The sequence below is a fragment of the Dermacentor andersoni genome, chromosome 5 (genome assembly GCF_023375885.2).
Source record: "Dermacentor andersoni chromosome 5, qqDerAnde1_hic_scaffold, whole genome shotgun sequence".
Classification (NCBI taxonomy): Eukaryota; Metazoa; Arthropoda; class Arachnida; order Ixodida; family Ixodidae; genus Dermacentor; species Dermacentor andersoni.
In genome coordinates this window covers 135,387,896-135,400,111 of record NC_092818.1, presented here as the reverse complement: position 1 = coordinate 135,400,111, position 12,216 = coordinate 135,387,896, and the positions used below count along the sequence as shown (strand labels likewise).

The 12,216-nt window shown below is 43.6% G+C and overlaps 1 protein-coding gene across 3 annotated transcripts in view; it reads right to left on the bottom strand.

Moving 5' to 3' along the window:
• LOC126532098 (solute carrier organic anion transporter family member 4A1-like) overlaps nucleotides 1–12,216 on the bottom strand; it is a 175,803-nt gene that overhangs the window by 94,098 nt on the left and 69,489 nt on the right. The window contains exon 7 of one of the 3 annotated variants that reach the window (XM_055071041.1): nucleotides 11,586–11,678. The exons of the other annotated variants lie outside the window; for them this stretch is intronic. Coding sequence (XP_054927016.1) covers nucleotides 11,673–11,678 — 6 coding nt within the window. The 3' untranslated portion in view covers nucleotides 11,586–11,672. The remainder of the gene's footprint in view (nucleotides 1–11,585; nucleotides 11,679–12,216) is intronic. 3 annotated transcript variants of the gene reach the window in all.

The following is a 12,216-nucleotide window of genomic DNA, read 5'->3' as shown; positions in this document are numbered from 1 at the left end:
TCAGCACAGCGATAGAGTTGCACATCCTTCTGCATTGGGACAGAAGATAACAAAATATTAAACAAAAGCGGAGAATGAACTAATCCCTGTGGTACGCCTCTCGTCTGTTTATGCGTACCTAATGTAACCCCATCCTTGAAACAAAAGAAATGTCTTTCAGAAAGGAACTCTTCTGTCCACGTCACTATAGCCTGTCACAACACAACTCGCTAATCTAAAAATTAAATCACATGTTCAACGCTGTCATAAGCTTTTGCAATATCTAAAATTACCAAAGCTAATACGTCCCCTGATACTCCTGCGAGTCTAATACGGCTTTTTAAGTGAACGGGAGCTGACCACACGGAACATTGAGGCCTAAATCATATTTGTCTTCAGCACAGTATACCTTGAGAAGAAGCGAATTCATTGAGCCGGAAATAAATTAGTTTTTCTATTATTTTGACTGGATTCGTTGTAAGGAAAATTGGCCGAATGTTATCCAAAACATATCCGAGGTCTTGATGTTTAAAAGGAAAATTATTGAAATTTTACAAGAATCCGCGATCTACGTATAGCGAAGTGAACAGTTAATTATATTCAAAAGCGCATTAGGTACAGAGTTAAATAACCGTTAAACACAGCTGTTGTGATACAGTCTGGTCCAGAAGCCGCATGATGTGCATTAAAGATGCCATCATCTAATTTCTTCATGGTTCAACAAACTCAACTGTCGAACTAATACATCTCCTAGGTCTAAGAAACTGCGATGAAAAGCGTGCTCCAAGCCCGTTAACGATAACATCTAGTGAAGCCGCCGCTTCTTTGGGGGATAGAGCAGCGGAATGTGACCATACAGAATGTTGTAGAGATTTTTTTCTCCGTAAAACAGAAAGTGCCGCTCTTCTGGTTTTGACAAAGACGAATGCAGTTCCTTTTGTTTTTGTTTTTTGTATACCTTTAGCTATTGCTACAGGTATTTTAAACAGAGCTGCATAGAACTTATAGTCAGTCCAATTTTTCGCTGAATGATTATGTTGGAGAATTTTCCACGCCGCTTTTCTTCTCTTACAAGCCCGTGTACAAGCTTCATTCCACCAAAATCAGTTTGACTGCGAACTGCCAGATATAACGGTAAACTGCAGATGAGAACTGTCCACCTACAAAAGTTATTGAACCTGAATCGTCACTCTGTAAATGTCATCGTTCACCTAATTCAACAACCTCTTTCCACAAACATCCGTTTTCATTACCAAAGACGTGTGGTGAGAATTAAAATCTCCTGCCGGGAGCATTGCATTTGAACAAATTAGGGAACGCGAATCCAGGTAATCAGTGCACTTGACTCCGTTCGGGAATTGCGCATTAATCACTGTAAACGCAGCGCAACCAGGCAGTAAAAAACCTAACCTTAAAGGTTCGCAACATCAACACACACGTTCAAACATACACATAATTTTTCTTTATAAAACTAATGCTAGCAGCCCTCCGCCTCTACCAAGGCGTTCTAAAGGAAATGTTCGAAAATTATTAATGGCAAATCGCTAATTTGACGAAAGTCATGATTCTTGAAGTAAAATAACATCTCGAATTAGGTTATAAAATAGACAAAGTAGGTCAACGTATCTGAAGTATCTAGACAGGCAATTCCATTATATAACTCCTACTGACGCTATCGCGATCCTAGCATGGACGATTCCAGAGCACAACGCAACGCATCCTACTGTTTCTTTTTTTTCCTTTTTTCGCCTTAGAATTGGGAGAACCAGTGGGAGACAATGGGGAACTGACGTCTATTGCTGATGGTTCCCAGCCTCAGGTGTCCAGATAAATGGCTGAGTCCGACAGTCGCTGACAGCAGAGTAACGAAAGTGTCACACTCATTTTCTGGCTGACTGTCAAAGTTTGTTTCTTTCGAATGTTGAGCAGAGATACTAGTTAAAGTAGGGGCAGCAACACAATACCATGATTGTCGGAGGCTGTTGAATGTGGCAGTTAGCATCTCTGTACTACTTTCGCAAACATGTTGAAAAGTCGCTCGCGAACTATTGGCATTGCCTTGTCAATAGCTACGGCTACTGCGGCCGGATCTGTGGCTTCTAGAGATGTGGACTCGTTGGATTCAGCGACTGTGTAACTTTCATTTCTGTTGTTGCTTGCGCACGGGAACAATGGCGTTTCTCAATTATCTCAATCTTACAGCCTCGCGTGGGACAATTACAATGCGTAGCACTATGTGCTTCTTCGCACAAGCAACGCCTTGGTGCATCTACGTCGCATGCTGATTCGCATGGCATTCGCACTGCGCCCATATCTCCAGGAGTTTCAGCACTGCACTGGGCTAGGTGTCAACGTCCCGACGCAAAATAAATACGGCCATGCCTTCACCTCAGACTGGCGAGTTATACCGGCGAACGAGACAAAAATTCGTCAGGTGTTACACTCTAGGAACACAAGAAGTCGAAAGCCTGCTGCACATTTGGTAATACATAAAGTTATACAGTCGGAGTCAGGTTACATTGTAAGACATATTGGTATACATTAAGGTATGCAATCGGGGCTAGACTTCTTGCAAGACATACCGAGACGCAATGGGAAGTACACGCGTGCCGCTAAGGCGCAGCGGCACGCGCTTCTTTCGCGGTGACGTACTTGCGCGGCTGTCCTCGCGAGCCGCAGGAGCGTGCGCACTCCTCATCGCTAGTCACCGACAACCACCGCCGCCGCTCCGACTGTGTCGTCAATGCGCAGAGCGCACGCGCTCGCTTTTCTGGGCAACAACACATGGCGCCACAGCAATTAATAAACTTAAATCTCGGCAGACACCTGTGTGTAATGACTTTTGAAGGAGAGGAAGAGAGAAGTGCAGTGCCTTAACTGTCTCTCAGAGGAGGACACCTCAACAGCACTGCACAGGGAAAGGGGAGTGGGGAGAAAAAGATCAGGGAGAAAAGGAAAATAAGGCGAAAAAAAAAATAACAAGAAGGGTGAAGAAGCAATGCGGGGCTTACAGCCGCGCTTTCAGCTGCGTGTCACAGCAAAAGTCGAGTAGGGCAGGAAGCACTTTCTTGACAATGGAAGGGTGGGCTGCCGGAAAGAGAAGTGCCCCCTCCGAGTCACAGGACAGTCCCACACGACGGTATAATGCAAATAGCGCAGTGCGCTCAACATCGAAGGCAGGGCAGCGGAGCAGAAGGTGCTCAAGCGTCTCCTCCTCGCCGCAATCCAAGCACGCGGGGCTGCCTCTTCCGTGCAGTCTGTGCATTCTGGCGGCCGTGTTGTAGCAGCCGACGCGCAGCCGAAGGAGAAACGAGCGGTCCCAGCGGGAGAGACCCGCGCGGGGGAGGAGGCGAGGGGGCGTACCTGCAACAACGCGCGGATCCGGGTGCTGCGCGCGGAGAATGCGCAGTATCGCCGTCTTGGCCAAGACTGCTGACGTGTGGTAATGCGAAAGCATTATACCATTTGTAGAGCTCGGAACGTCATCAACGCGCTCATTTTATGCATTCATGACCTGGCGCCACATCCTCCTCACTGTCACGTGCGCCACCCTATGACGCACACACCAGTCAGCGAGATGGCTGCGACGTGACGTGTGCAATCACGCACGCACTAAGCCCACATAGTGTGTGCCGAGGTGCGCACACCTGCTGCGATGCTAATCTGTGACATTTTGATAGCGCCATTTCAACTTTTTAAACTCATAATTTATTGCAGAAGAAATAAATCAATAACAAAAAATGGGAAATAGTAACGAGGCAACCTTCTTGTGTCACCGAAGAAATTGTAACTGGCACGGCAAACGTTCCTGTGACTGTATTCTAATAGCGTTGCTCCAAGTATAAGTATGACCGCAGTGCATAAAGGTAAGCCTAGATTTCGAAACAGAATTTTTAAGCATCGTTTTTATCTAGCAGAAAACCACCGACACAAAAGTAAAAAAGTATTGATGGATTCTGGCTCATTGCAGAGGTAGCATAAGGGGGATGCGAGTAAAAATTAAGTGGTGGAATACGGCAACAAAGCCCTGTAAATGTTATTTAGAATTGTCAGTTATGACACCATTGTCGGTTCAGAGAATAAGTGAGATGCATAGAGTGTAGATTTTTCTAATGAGAGGCTTTTTCGTTCTGTGGTCAAACAAAACTGCCTATATCTAGCCGCAGTGATATGCGCAGTTGCGTGCGAGACAGATATCACCAGACCATTTAAATAAGCTTGTGCTAAAGAATCGGCTATTTCATTAAGATGAATGTCTTGGCTGTCTGGCACCCATACTACATGGACTAAACGCAAGTGGAGCGGAGCTAATCAATAAACGTGTTCAAAGCTGTCGAATCGGTAGACGCGTAAAGCGCTCTGCTTACAGAAAGAGAATCTTTGACGATAACAACTCTTGTAGCATGAAGGGGTAGCTTCCGTAAAGCAAGAACTATTGCCAGAAGTGCGGCCTAATATGTCAGGCGAAAAGAAGAAGACTGATCGAGGTGTGGTAGATTTCCACGCCTGCCTTCTCTTCACACGTGAAGGCATCACTCTCAGTCCAGCCCGAACACACTCTCTTCTATCCTCCACTCGTTCCTGTTCTTGACAGCCTCGTTATCCGTCTTTATTTTCATCGGCTTCCAATCCCGACCAGGAAATTTTATAACGATTCCATGCCTTATCCCGATATCAATTAACGTTATTTCGACGTGCTGACTGAACCAATAATTACAGAATGCCTAACCTGAGTGACGCCGAAATAGACTCAAATGGTATGATTCGCGCTTGATACCTATTCGTCAGACGCCTCTTGAATTAAATACGTAGCCTACCAGATATTACCTGTGACGTCGTGTCACCAGATATTGCTTAATTAATCCTTCCCTTAATCCGACGGCTGTTCAGTTCGGTACCCGTAATAATGCAGGGTTCCATAGCTAGTTTGTTTGCGTACCTGCTTAATAACGTCTTTTGGTGTATAAGGCCAGCATTGTTTGTAAGAACACTGGCGCATTGTTGATTACTGACTCGGGTGTGAAGTATAAATTTGTAACTAAAATTCTGTTGCACAAAATTGCATCTGCTGACAATAGTGAGTATTATGTCCTCTAATAAGGATGCTGTTAACTAAATGAAGAAATATTTCCAGCAGCTATCCTCATTACCCTTCGAAAACCAACGCAATGGTCATCCATTCCCACTTCCATCCTTTATGTTCTCATACTACTACCATCATTTTGCGAAGTGAGAGTGCGGGAGGTGCAGCCCATAGACATAAACATTGCATTACATAGATGTTATTACCGGTAGGGTACATTAACATAAATACTGCATGACATTACACGTTCAACAGATGACAAGAAAGACAATATTGGACATTTCATATATTTCTATAGCATTTAAGTAACCGCTTCCCAGCGATTCTAACATCTTGGATGTTTCTGTAGTTCTTTTATCTGTGTCCACGTGCTCCACATTGATAATCTAGACAGTAGTTCCAAGCGGTACCTGCCATGCTTTTCATCTTGCTTTTGTGCGGCTGAAAAGTCAGGGGCATTGACACATAGCGTAGGTGGAGCGTAAATTGTCTGCCCATACGGGCAACCCGGCTTCAAAGAAAGCAGATTCCTGGGAACTGCCTAGAAGCTTCATTTTCGCCTTTAGTTGCACTAGACTGTACCTGCCATTCAAGGTGAATAGCTCCTGTCATTCAACAATGGGTTCCATTTCTCGCAATCTGGACTATCACTCTCTTAAAGGTGGAAAAAAGAAACACTTAGTGCGCTGATGCAACTTGGTTATAGAAACTGGAGAATTGGAGCGGAGAGAGGCGAGCCATCTCTTTTGTCTTGTTGATATGTCGAAAATTGATTCTTTCTAAGTTTTCGTCCAAATTGCCCACGTGGCCGGCAAATATAATTTATTCCCAACAGTTCTGCTCTCCAGCAACAGACAGACTAAATCTATCATCGCAGCCACTCTGACTTCTCAGTCTTGACGAAACAACCACTCAGTCGAGAATGACTCGTAGTGAATGTTCTTGATAGCAAATTTCGATATCATTACTGTTTAGTTTTTTTTTTTTATTTTTTTGAAGAAGGATGACAATTACATGCCTTTGTCGTCTGAGACCACGCTACGAACTAAAGCCTTCGAGGAGTTTGGAAAACTCTGAACAATGGCTAAAACAATGGTTGCAAGGAATAAGCACGAGGCCCGAATACGATATTCATTAAGCTCGTAGGTTTTGGTACCCCGTTTATAAGGCTGTGTATAACATGGCTAGAAACTGAGCTTATACACAGCAAATAGTATGTGGCCTACATAAACAGAGCTATCCCAAATTTCCGAAGTGTTATTTGCATTACAAATTGCGATTTCCGTAGATGACGTTTCAAGTACATTTGCGACTGTTCGCAATCAAGTATGGATCTATAGCTCTTTGTAGCTGTTCACAGATGATTGTTACATGTAGGAACAATTTCCTTCGCAAAAGAAAAAAAAAAAGAAAATACCAAGTTCGCGTTGTCTTTCCGACACAGTTTCAAACCCAGTCAATAAGGCTTTGCTAATCAAAGAATTATCGCATAAAAGTTGACTTGTAACGAGGCGTAATAGCTATTGCGGAAATATATTGTTTGCGAAAATATTGCGTAATGGGATGTTGATGTGTTCAGATAGATTCGGAGCTTTGCTCGATGTGCGAAACGTTCACAGCGATGGTAAGTTACAGCACTACACTTGCACTCCCCTAGACGGTGTTCATTATATCAACACGCGGGGGAGGCATGTTGGTGCAACGCATCCTGCGAGGATTCTGCTGCTGCCCAGTAGGAACAGCGCCCTGACCGCCATCAGGCGTCTCACTATGTTGACACTATAACGAGTGCCACCAGCAGCGTCAAAAACAGTCAGCTTTTGTCGCAACGAAAGAGAGATTGTGAGACGTAGAGGCCGCTGCTTTTTACAGCATGGCTCAGCGCCTTGAGTAAGGGGAGCGAGAAATAGAGAGATAATAAAGGGAAAGATCGAAGACCGCTAAGGTTGCAGGGCCCATGGCGGGCAGCGGCCGGCTGGCGTTTCTTTTTTTTTTTTTTTTCTTGTTTTCACAAAAGCCATTTACGAAAGAGGTACGCACATTTTGTTTTCCATTTTTCATGGGAATCAACGGCTTACAAATGAAAGCCAAATTCACGTATAAGATCAAGCAATATTTGTTTAACTACCTACGACTTTCAACGTACCAATACCAAGAAGATGAAATGTTTGATTCTTTGGAATGTCCTGTCTCTCAGGGGCATTCGCTCCCTTAATTTTACTTCGGATCCCTGTTGTCCCAATTGAACTGCATAAAACTGAAAAAAGATTCATGCGTTAAATATGTATGTGACAGGCTCTAGCTTCTCGCATCTCTCCACCATCGCAGTTCATTCGCCCTAATTTCTTCCATTCCTAATTCACAATGCTAGGCTAACAACTTTAGTTGAAATATCGTTTAGCCTCGAATGAACGGTTACTGGCCTTTTGAGGAACAGTTACTTGATAGTTTCATGTCTTGTTAGGCACATTGGCGAGTAGTGCATTAATATCCATCGCAACTGAAACTTCACGCATCGTGTTAAAAACCGAGGGCGCAGAACGTCTAAACTGGAAATCATTATCTATACGTGCCTTCCATTGCACATGCTAGCCAACGTGCACTCCGCGCTTCATGGCACCATGAATAAATTAACGCGTTGGTCAAATATTATATAGCATTACTCGGGCATAACGTTTGTGGTCGCGTTATGACGTTGAAATGTAGGGCTATTTTTTTTTTCAGAATATGCAGTCAACATGAAGGATTACAAGGCACATTATTACTGCCCCTCATGAGGATTTATTTATTTATTTATTTATTTATTTATTTGCTTATTTATTTATTTATTTATTTATTTATTTATTTATTTATTTATTTATTTATTTATTTATTTATGCTAACTCTCGAAGCGACAAAGGCTATGAAGACGCTCCAGGTAAGTGCTATGGTTCAATTTGGCCGCCTGTGGATTGGTACCGTGTTCAGAAATTTTGGTGTGTTAGGTCGAACCAAATTTTAAACTTGGGAATACAACTTGAACCCTCAGTCACCTAAGCCTTCTGAATGTTTGCCTAAACAGCCCAACGTCACATAAAGAAGTTGCCAAATTTACCACGTGATGCATTCCGATAAGGGACAGACGATGAGCAATGGGATTTTTTGAGCATCACAGTGGTACCTTCATGCCCCCCAATGCCACCAAAGAAGCCGCAGCAGTAAGAAAACCAAAGTATATTTAACGACCGACTCTTTTTTTTGTCACAATGGAATCCGGAAGACCCCGAAGAAGAGATGGTCGTGGGATCCATTAGCAACGTTGCTTTCTGCCATCGAGAGCAGCGAGATGGGAAGAAACGCGATGAACGTTGCGGGTTTACTTTCTCATCCCCCTGATCTTCGCACATTAATGGCGACCTCACTGAAGGCCGCACCCCTACTAAAGTTTCAATACCAGGCCACGGTTATAATACTCTTCTCTGCTCGTACAGAGTTTCTCAGTCTTGTTCTTTCTGTTTTTCTCTTAGTCATGTTTTCACTCAAACCTTATGCATGGGTATCTTGAAAGAGCAGCCGACTAAAGAAAGGGGGCAATCTTTTTTTCTTTTTCTGATGCTAGAGAGAGTAGCAACAATGCAATAAAACTACACTCAAAAGTTTCCCAGTTGCTTAGGGCATCCGGAAGCACGCCCACTTAGTTAGCGAGCACACCGGAAGCGCCTAGCGAACACTCCATCAACGAAACAAGAACATCAACCTGACAAACAAGTGAAAGGCTCAAAGTGTGCTGCTAGTTAGGTTGCACGCTAGTTATGGCTCGGCATAATTTCCCGCGGTGCTGTAAATGTTTGGCTAAAGAGTCTCGTTGAAAGCTTCTTCCGTTCCAGTTTCAGCAAAGAAATGAGATCATTTGCATGTTTGGCTCCCTTTAGGAGGTCGAGTTTTTTTATGACAGCAGTTTATGGTACTTTCGAATATCACTATACCTGGTGTGTGCGGTGAGTGTTCAAGAGAACGAAGCAGTCTGGAGACGATTAGGTGCGTGAAAGACCTGCCTAAAAGTCTGTAAGCTCTCAGTAAGCTATGCCTGGTTACTCCATCTTCGAAGAACAACGTACGAGCTAATGACAGCACACAAGAAGCTACTGTTTTAAAGGCCATATCTGATTATTATTTATTATTATTATTATTATTATTATTATTATTATTATTATTATTATTATTATTATTATTATTATTATTATTATTATTATTATTATATTCCTCTGTAGTTGTTTTTATGTTTGCGTAAGGGGGAGGGTGCAGCACTGAGACTTTTGAACTGTTCCTAGGCATGTTAAATGATTCATTCATCATTGATTGATTGATTGATTGATTGATTGATTGATTGATTGATTGATTGATTGATTGATTGATTGATTGATGTTGTATACATAAATACAATCACAGAGAAGACAAAAGAAATAAAGCTAGATGGCAACGACCACCAAGAGGGGCGCAATGCCTGTAATATATAAACGGCACATAAAAGCGGAATAATCAGTGAAGAACAGAAGAGACATTAAGAGCTAGGAGCACGGTGAGTGAAAGAATGAGAGAGAGAGAGAGAGAGAGAGAGAGACATTAATATAGGAAGGCAGGGATGTTAACCAGTCAATAGTCTGGTTGGCTACCCTACCCTGGGGAAAGGGAGAAGGGGAAGCGAGAGAAGGGAGAGAGAAGGTGTAGATACGTGTACGGACAGCACTTGAGTTAAAGCCGCTCACGCAAACCAGAAGTTCTGAAAAAGCATAAATGTGCCTTCACTGCCTTCTGAGCCGATGATTGATCGGGACGGTGCTCTAGTAACGTCTGTTCACTCAGAGGACGATCATCTAATTTCCTCAATGTGTTGGACAAAGATTGTCTTTGTGCTTGAAATTGAGGACAATGGCACAATAAGTGTTCAATGTTCTCCTCGCATCCGCAAACATCACATGCAGGACTATCAGTCATTCCAATTAGTGCTCAGTAGGCATGCGTGAAGGCAACTCCAAGCAATAACCGACACAGAAGAGACGCTTCACGTCGGTGTAGACCGGCTGGAGGTCTGAGTTGAAGTGACGGGTTTAGTCTGTGCAGTCTTGTGCGCCTTCTATGTGCTGTGTTCCACTCTGCTAAGGAGATCGTGCGTGCTAAAATGCCAAGTTGTCTCGCGGCGTCGGTCCTTGAGAGAGGAATGGGGACGCAGCGGTCTTCTTGGTTTGATGTCCGAGCTGCCTTATCGGCGTCATCACTTCCTATGATACCGCAATGACCTGTTATTCACTGGAAAGAGATATCATGGCCTTTTTCTCTTGAGTGATGGACAAGTTCCATGATTTCGCACGTGAGCTGATCGTGAGCTGCATGTCGGAGAAATGACTGCACACATTGCAAGGCTGGCCTTGAATCGCAGAAGATTGCCCATTTTCTAGGACTTTCAGCCTTTATCACATGAAGCGCGTCGCGGAGAGCCGCGAGCTCTGCAGCTGTAGACGTAGTGACATGGGAAGTCTTGAACCACTGGGTTATTCTCATTGTTGGTATATTATATCTACAGCGTCACCGGCACTGATTGATGTAGTTGATCCATCAGTGTAGACGTTTGTGCAGTCGCTGTATTTCTCGTACAAGAGAAGTAAAGTTAGTTGCTTGAGCGCTGATGATGGCAAGTCCGACTCTTTCTGAAGTCCTGGGAGTGTAAGGTTTACTTGAGTACGGCGCATACACCATGGAGGAATGGAAGGCCTTGCCGCAGGTGTGTAACCTGACCTGAGAGAGGCACGGTGCGCGAAGATAGTCGCACTGAATGTCGTGTAGGGTCTATCTACTGGGAGACTTGCGAGGTGGTGGGTAGGGGTCCGGGCGAAGTGTCTTATGTGCACACGCATTGTTTCAATGCTAATGTGCTAATGGAAGCGAGAATTATAGAAAGGGGCCCGATTTGTGTTAGTCACCGCTACATGAAGCGAACAGATAAAGACGCGTGGAAAGATCTTGTATAAAATTTTGTACACGTAGAAAAATATCCAAGAAAGTTTACGTGGGTACAGCCGTAAACGTAGCTCACTAGTAGAGCATCGTGGACGTAATGACGAAAATTCGGCTTCCACTGATAGCAAGTCTCTTACCTTATTGTTTATACACTTCAATTAAAACAGCAATGAATTTCCCAAATTCCTTGCTTGTCTATACTTTTTTGGCTTCATGTGGTTGTCACTGCTCTTTAGGTATGCTTAAGACTGAAATAACAATGCCGATTGAAAGCCCGTCATCGAAAGCAGTCAGCAACAGAGGACGGCAGACACAAATATACAGGCACTCTCGCTGTTTTCTTTGCGAACTTCGCCAAGGACAAAGTGAAAGCGAATTGTTTCTTTAGCTCAATAGCCGATTCGATACCACGAGCTCGTGATCACCCGTGTGAATAAAGTTGAATAACTGATTTAGTCGGTATAAGCTATAATGTTGTAATCGAGAGGTTCAGCAACGCACTAAATGACATGAGAGGAACATCACTCACGTAACGGTTTGTCGTAGTAGTCACCCAGGGGTCTATTTGAGGAGTAGTGAGCATCTCTTTGCCCAATGGGAACAGCCCTTCACTCGATCAAGTCTAGAAAGAGATCAATCAGAGGTCAGTGTAGGAAATGGACAGCTAGATTAATCAATACAAATTCATGTTCTTCAGAAGAAAATAAATGTGAATTTGTTTTCCTTGAGTAAAAGGACCCTGAATAGGAATGTTAAGTAAAAGTAGCTTGACAAGCCAAACTTGTGGAATACGAAATGCGACAGTCCTACTGTCATCGGGGTCTCGGACTTCTAAGAACGATTGAACAACGAAACGCATGATTTGAAATCCTGCGCCATCATATCATGACGCCTGACTCAAGGTCATTTAAACAATGTCTGTTGGGATTCTACATTAGTTAAACAATCAATAACTTGCCTTGAACATGAACCAAAGACTCAATGACAACCGTACTTTTTTAAAGAAAATGGCCCAAGCAATCGACAATACCTTCATTCGACGTCATACTGACGTACCCGCACTGCAGTTAGGGTGTGCAATTCAAGACGGCAAGCTTTGTCTTTCCGTTTTTATTGCGATGGCAATTACACGGACACGCAAGGAGGGTTCACGCTTTCGG